The sequence below is a fragment of the Arachis stenosperma genome, chromosome 7, assembly GCF_014773155.1.
Source record: "Arachis stenosperma cultivar V10309 chromosome 7, arast.V10309.gnm1.PFL2, whole genome shotgun sequence".
Lineage (NCBI taxonomy): Eukaryota > Viridiplantae > Streptophyta > Magnoliopsida > Fabales > Fabaceae > Arachis > Arachis stenosperma.
Genome location: NC_080383.1, coordinates 27,015,409 through 27,023,577, shown reverse-complemented (window position 1 = coordinate 27,023,577; position 8,169 = coordinate 27,015,409). Strand labels below are relative to the sequence as shown.

The 8,169-nt window shown below is 33.5% G+C and overlaps 1 protein-coding gene across 1 annotated transcript; it reads left to right on the top strand.

The window, feature by feature from the left end:
• The first annotated feature begins 651 nt into the window (after positions 1-651).
• On the top strand, positions 652-3,465 carry LOC130939611 (inositol transporter 1-like). The gene is made up of 5 exons (XM_057867702.1): positions 652-808; positions 1,038-1,108; positions 1,668-2,003; positions 2,434-2,541; positions 2,632-3,465. Exons 1-5 carry the CDS (start codon positions 652-654, stop codon positions 3,463-3,465), a joined length of 1,506 nt encoding a protein of 501 aa, XP_057723685.1.
• The last annotated feature ends 4,704 nt before the right edge of the window (positions 3,466-8,169 follow it).

The following is an 8,169-nucleotide window of genomic DNA, read 5'->3' as shown; positions in this document are numbered from 1 at the left end:
AGTCAATTTGGTAAGTTAATGAGATATTTTCCAAGACTTAAGTTCTTATATATGTAGGCTGAACTTAATATTTTTCATTATTTGAATTTCTTTCGTAGTCACATGGGTTTTTTGCATATTCAAATAAAAAATGTTCTCATTTAGCTACTGAGATTTATTTATAAATAAAATTAAATAGGACACAGATATCAATTTGTTTTTTAAACGAGCAATATATATAAATAAATATGATAGTTTTAAATTTTAAATATGTGAAAATCCCTTAACTAAATACATTAATATTTCCATCCAAGTACACCCTTGTAATTGTTTAAGTAATTACCAAAAAAAGTAAATAAAACAAATTAAACCTCTTCTTACTTTCATTATTTAATTTTACCTCATGCTATAACAATAGAAGAGTTGTCTTTCCTATTACAGTTATAAATATCTTTAATCAGTTTTATTTTTGACTGTTTTGTATTTGTACATTGTTGCAAGTGATGGATTTTTAGCCGTCTTACCTAGAATAAACAAAAAATGCCTTCAAATATAACTAATTTTCGTGAAAGAGAACTAACTAAAATACCAAACTAAACATTTCTATTCTCTATAAAATGATGTCTCATCTTGTATGTGTAACCATAGTTGATAATCAAGGAACAAGCTAAAATGGTCGCAGCAGATATGAATATTTCTAGGAGAGCAGGAAGCTTCAATTACTTAGAAAAACATCCTGAGCGTAGAATATCAATTTTTCAAAACTCTTACATTGTTGCAATTACTCTCACTGCTGGCATTGGAGGTCTTTTATTCGGCTATGATACTGGTAATGTATATATGCATTTGAGTTCAATTAGAGAGCTAATTTTAGTAATTTTTTAATTTTTAATTTTAAATCCTAAATATTAAACTCTTTATTCAATTCTAATCTTAAACTCTAAATTTTTTAAAGATAAAAGTTAAAAAAAAACTAATTTTTCAATATATTTTTTTTAGGAATATATACCCACACAATTGCTCATATTTGTTTCTTTTTTATCGTTAAATGAATGCAGGTGTGATATCAGGTGCCCTCTTGTATATAAAAGAGGATTTTGAGCAGGTCAAGAATAGTTATTTTCTTCAGGTAATAAACAAATTGTTAGATCATTTAGTCAAACATGTCAAAAAAAATTAAACATTTATTAAAAAATATAGCTACTTCTATAATTACAAACTGTTAGATCATTCAGTCAAACATGTCAACTTATCCGATAATTTACGATATCATCTCCACATAACCTTAAAATAAAATCTCAAAAAGAAAAAAAAATAAAAATCTTACAAATACAAGACCGACCTAAGTTAAAAAAAATAAGACACCCAGTACGACTTAACAATGCTAGGCTTTTTGGAATTGATTGAAAATTATGAAAAAGGTAAGGAAAAGAAGAAGAAGAATTCAGTAACCTATACATGAATGTTAGTTTTTGTTTTGGGCGCATAATATGATATCTATTGTTATGGCGTCTACACAGTAACTTTAATTTTCGTAAAATATTGTAAAATTTAAAATAATATTTTTATTATCAAATAATTCTTTTAAATATGATAGCCACCATAATCATCATAATAATAACCATAGACTTTACTTTTTATTTTTATGTTTTATATATTTGTGTGTATTTATGTGTTCATATTTGCAGGAACTTATTGTTGCTATGGCCTTGGTTGGTGCAATATTTGGTGCTACCATTGGCGGTTACATTAATGATGTTTTAGGGCGTAAGATGGCTATTGTAGTGGCAGATTTTTGTTTTGCCGTAGGATCACTTATTATGGCGATTGCACCAAATCCTTATGTTATTATAATAGGCCGTTTTTTGGTTGGCCTTGGTGTTGGTGCAGCTTCTGTTACTGCTCCTGTTTATATTGCAGAAGTATCACCATCTGAAATAAGAGGAGGATTAGTTGGCTTCAATGCTCTTATGATTACCGGTGGACAATTTCTTTCATTTGTCATCAATTATGCCTTGACAAAGGTAAGCGTACATAATTTGCTAACCACCACAAGATTGTTAATAATAAGTGTAACAACAATAATAACAGTTTTTCTTGTTAAGTACTCAATCATGATTTTATAATATCTAATTAAATCTGTTAGAGATATAATTATTTATGTGTTTTTTCTTTAAACTTAAATTTTTTGGCGAAGTAATTTTACAACATGGTATCGTAGTTTCTATAATTTAAAGGTCTAGAATTCAAATCTTGTTGACTCCAAAAGAAAGAATTTAATATAAGACAAATAAAAAGAGAATAATGACCTATATATGTAAAAATTAAGGTAAATACACCATATGTTTTTGAAAAAAAGAATGTATTAGAGATATAATCATTCATACACCTCCTCATATCAATTTAACTTTTTAGTAAAAATAGTTTCCTGATAAAATCATTTTTTGCATGTAGGTCCCGGGTACGTGGCGTTGGATGCTCGGAGTTGCAGGATCACCTGCAGTGGTCCAATTAGTTTTTATGATCTTCCTCCCCGAATCCCCAAGATGGCTCTATTTTAAGGTAAAACCTATACATGTCAATACATGTAAAACATATTCGAAATTCATTGTTATTCTTCTTGTATGTGAATTTTTTTTCTTTAACCTACAGAATAAGAAAGAAGCAGCCGCTAATGTTCTATCCAAGATTTACCCATCACCTCGTTTAGAAGATGAGATTGAGATTCTCGAATTTCACTTGGAGAAAGAACAGAAAAATAAGGTCAAAGTTAACTACAGTGATGTGTTCAAACTGAAAGAAATTAGAGTTGCGTTTATATGTGGGGCTGGACTTCAAGCATTCCAACAATTTACCGGTATTAGCATTGTCATGTATTATAGTCCAATAATAATCCAATTAGCTGGGTTCAAATCAAATGACGCTGCATTGTTCTTGTCCCTCGTTGTTTCTGGCTTGAATGCCGGTGGCACAATTCTTGGAATCTATCTTATCGACGCTTCAGGCCGCAAAAAGCTTACTCTTGGTAGCTTATCAGGTGTGGCTATAGCCTTGACCATCCTCTCTGTGGCATGCTTTATTATAGGACATGGCAATGCCAGTCAAGTATATGCTTGGCTTGCGATTGTTGGTTTGGCTTTGTATATCATATTCTTTGCCCCTGGTATGGGTCCTGTGCCATGGGCAGTGAACTCAGAGATTTATCCTGAAGAGTATAGAGGAATATGTGGTGGCATGTCTGCAACTGTGAATTGGATTTGTAGTGTTATAATGTCTATTAGTTTTCTTTCAGTAGTTGATGCCATAGGGCTTGGTGGGAGTTTCATGATTCTCTTGGGAGTCACTGTGGTTGCAATTGTTTTTGTGATCATTTACATGCCAGAGACAAAAGGATTGACCTTTGAAGAAGTTTCAAACATTTGGAAGGAAAAAGCCTACGGAAAAGACAAAAACGACATAAGTCTAGTTGAGAAAACAAATACATGATTTTGCTTTTAGTAATTACTATTGCATAACTGTTTTTCATTCTTATGTATTGTTATTTGTTGATTAACAATCATTGTTTATTGATCGTTTTATGTGTACACAAAATGAGTCACTATATTGTTAGAAAATTATAAATTTTAATTTATTTGTGGGCAATACATATAATCAATTATAATCACATTAGCTATTTCATATTATATGATTCGTATATAGTTAATCTCATTTATGGTTATAAATGTTAAATAGAATAAATCATTATTACTTTTGATATTGGTTTAAATGAGAGTAAAATCAGATTCTATTTTACTTGGGCCTTTAGGGTTTAATGAAAACCAATAAATAAGTATAAATAGAACTCCAAGTTTTTGGTTCCTACATACCAAAATCACTTTGCAACCCTGCTCCATCAGAGAGTTTTTATTTAGCATAAATAAGAATTTGGTAGATTTTGGTTGAAGAAAATTAAAGAATCACACATTAAGATTAAGAACAACAAATCAAGATAGTGTGAATGTAGGTACGCCTCCACTGTCAGATATCTTTCACAAAACCAGGACATTTGGATCCTTCTGTCTAATTGAGATTGTGAAACGTAACGGAGATATCTGACGTGAATGCTGTTATGTTGACATGGCCGTAACAGTGTCCCACGTTGAAGTGGCAGAAAGGCTTAGGGACAAAAAATTCCCGCAACCTTAAAATGACACCGTTCCATGCTAAACCTAATGCATTCTTAATGAATTTTATTTTTTTTTATTTTAAAATTTGACCTATCGATTTGTCTTACGGTGAAAATAAAAAAATTAACTACCTATAAATCAAACCCTTCGATTTGTACACTCTCAAATTTGAACTTATCACTCTAGAAATCTGACCCTCATATTTTAATTGAAAATTTTCCTAACTCCCAATGTGACTTAGATTTGATTTTTGCAATAAAAAAAATCACCTTTATATTGAATTAAAACACCCAAGTTTTCCATGACTAACGATAACACAATAACAATTTTCATTACTAAAAAAATAAGCTTCAAAGGGTATAATATGCTAGAAGGCTCATTTTTTTTGTAATAGCAATTGTTGTTGTGTTATCGTTAGACATGGAAAAGCTAGGGGTATTTTAATTCAATATGGAGGTGATTTTTTATTTTTTAGTTGTGAAAGTCAAATCTGAGGCTTAGATTTGGGGTTAGACGAAATATCAATTAAAATTTGAGAATCAAATTTCTAGAGTGATAAGTTCAGATTTGAGGGTGTACAAATCGGAGGGTCCGGTCTCATGTGAATGAAAATTGACCCTCTGAGTTCTTTGAATGTGACTTGCACAGTTGAGTGAAACAGACTAACTTTCAATAACAAAGCAAAATACAACCATCTATCCAATATTAAAATTAAAAAATGACCCTTTAATGAATACTGAAGTTTCTAAAATTAACCAAGAAATATAAAAAATTGAGAAAAATGATGATGCTCGGCTTCTCTCTTGGCTTAATCGATTTAACTTGCAATGCAGTTGTGAATTAGATAGAGTAAATTATAAACCACGCGTAATTAAAGAGTAATTAGCCAATATTTTACTTATTAATCAAACAAATTACAAAATTAAATTTTATTAGTCTAAAGAGGTAGAAATACTAAAAGTACGAATTTTAATACTAATTTTAAAGAATTTGGCCCAAAACTAGACCAACGGGCCAAACCGATTGAACCAAACCCAAACTGGGCCTGTGGCCCAATATATAAACATAAAGTTCAGCTCTTCTTCCCCAAATCAAAAGGGAAACACGCTGAAACTCCATGAAAGGGAAGGAGCAAGAGCTCAAACCCTAACCTCTCACTCAATCTCCTATAACTTCAAATCCAGAGTTCCGATCGCCACACTGTTTATGATCACGCGACCACTGCATCGATCTCTACAAAACCAATCAAACAATTTGACAAGAAAATCTCAATTTATCACTCAGCCTTCCTCTCCTAGAATTTGAAAATTTGAGATTTTAAATTTGATAAATTATGTGATTTTTATGTTCTATGTTTGAATTAGATTGAGAAAATGATTGGGTTTGGTTCTATTGATGCTTGAGGAAGGTAAAAATTCTCAAACTCCTTATGGATTATTGAATTAGTAAGCTTTGATGTTTATTGTGGTGACATGTTGTGGAAATAGATTGAATTATGTTGAATTAAGGTCCATTGGCAGTATTAAAAGTTAGAGATTGAACCTTGGAGGCTGGAATTCCATTTGGTGAGGCTTTGGGGATGTGGACACTTGAGGAACGGTAGAATGGAGGTGATTTTGGCTTAGGAAAAAATCATCCAAGGTATGTTTTGGTTTCTCGTAGATAATATATAATGTCATGTGAAAACTTAGGCTAGACGACCATATGATTGGTTGGAATGTGTAATTATGTTAATGTTTGGTAATGTTGATGAAAATATTAAGTAGAGTATAACATTAGACCATGCATAAATGTTTGTGATATTTGATGATGATTTGTGGTGTGAGATTTTGGTTTTTGAATGAAAGTTGGTAAAAATAGATGTTTGTATTTTTGGGAAAAAACTTATTTTTGACCAAACTTTGGCTGGCTATAACTTAGCTTCTGGATCCTCAAACTTTTCCAAACTTAATTTAAAACAAAATTGGGTCTGTGAAGTTTACACCGTTAAAAGAACGGACAAAAAATAATTTTTAAAGAAAAAGTTATGCGCTTCGAAAGTTTGGTGTGCAAAAGTGAATTCTGCAGGATTTAGTAGCTTTCTAACCTTTATGGAGGACATGCGTAAGCAAACACACATGCGGCGTGGATGTTCGGCTCTGTCTAGACGTCTCGCGTACGCAGACGTATGCATGCATACGTGAGAGGGGAGTTTTACAGGCTCGCACGCGTGTACGCGATCAAGTGCCACGCGATGCGAGACATCTCCTCTGTCCAAGGGGCTCGCGTACGCGGACAATGGTCACGTACGCGAGTTGAGCAAATGACACCCCTGTATACGCAAAATATGGCATCAGTACGCGGAACCCATATTTTAAAAAAAATGGATTTTTGTGATTTTTGACCTATTTTCTAACTTCCAAACCTCTATAATTACCTCCTAAAGTCCCAATTTAGTTTTTAAATCATAGAGAGGGGTAAAACTTAGAGAAGGAATTTACTTGATGGGGAAGAAAGTTTTGAAGTAATGAATTATGGTTGAGAAAGTGCGAAAATGATAATGGTGTTATGTATAATGACAAAAATGATAATGAATGATTGATATTGAATTAATTATTGGCTTATACACTTTCACTTATCTGAGATACGAGTTTTCCTGGGTAGATGCAGTGGCTAGCTGATGAGCGGATAATTTATACGCTTTTTGGCATTATTTTCAGCATGTTTTGAGTATATTTTAGTTAGTTTTTATTACATTTTTATTAGTTTTTAGTTAAAATTCACTTTTCTGGACTTTACTATGAGTTTGTGTGTTTTTCTGTGATTTCAGGTATTTTCTGGCTGAAATTGAGGGACCTGAGCAAAAATCTAATTCAGAGACTGAAAAGGACTGCAGATGCTGTTGGATTCTGACCTCCCTGCACTCGAAGTGGATTTTCTGGAGCTACAGAAACCCAATTGACGCGCTCTCAACGGCGTTGGAAAGTAGACATCCTGGGCTTTCCAGCAATGTATAATAGTCCATACTTTGCCCGAGATTTGATGGCCCAAACCGGCATTGCAAATCAGCTTCAGAATTCCCAGCGTTTAACGCTGGAACTGGCATAAAAATTGGAGTTAAACACCCAAACTGGTATAAAAGCTGGCGTTTAACTCCAGAAAGAGTCTCTACACGAAAATGCTTCAATGCTCAGCCCAAGCACACACCAAATGGGCCCGGAAGTGGATTTTTCTGTCATTTACTCATTTCTGTAAACCCTAGGTTACTAGTTCACTATTAATAGGATCCTTTGACATTGTATCTGTACCTCATGACACTTTACACATTTTTCATTGTATCTTCTACGGCATGAGTCACTAAACCCCATGGTTGGGGGTGAGGAGCTCTGCTGTGTCTTGATGGATTAATGCACTTACTACTGTTTTTCATTCAATCATGCTTGCTTCCATTCTAAGATATCACTTGTTCCTAAACCTGATGAATGTGATGATCCGTGACACTCATCATCATTCTCAACTATGAACGTGTGCATGACAACCACCTCCGTTCTACCTTAGATTGAGTAGATATCTCTTGGATTCCTTAATCAGAATCTTCGTGGTATAAGCTAGAATTGATGGCGGCATTCAAGAGAATCCGGAAGGTCTAAACCTTGTCTGTGGTATTCTGAATAGGATTCGAGGATTGAATGACTGTGACGAGCTTCAAACTCCTGAAGGTTGGGCGTTAGTGACAGACGCAAAAGAATCACTGGATTCTATTCCGACCTAATTGAGAACCGACAGATGATTAGCCGTGCTGTGACAGAGCGCGTTGAACATTTTCACTGAGAGGATGGGAGGTAGCCATTGACAACGGTGAAACCCTACATACAGCTTGCCATGGAAGGAGTCTTGCGTGCTTGAAGAAGAAGACAGTAGGAAAGCAGAAGTTCAGAAGACAGAGCATCTCCAAAACCTCAACCTGTTCCCCATTACTGCAAAACAAGTACTTAATTCATGTTCTTTTGCTTTTTACAATCAACCCTGATAATTATTGATATCC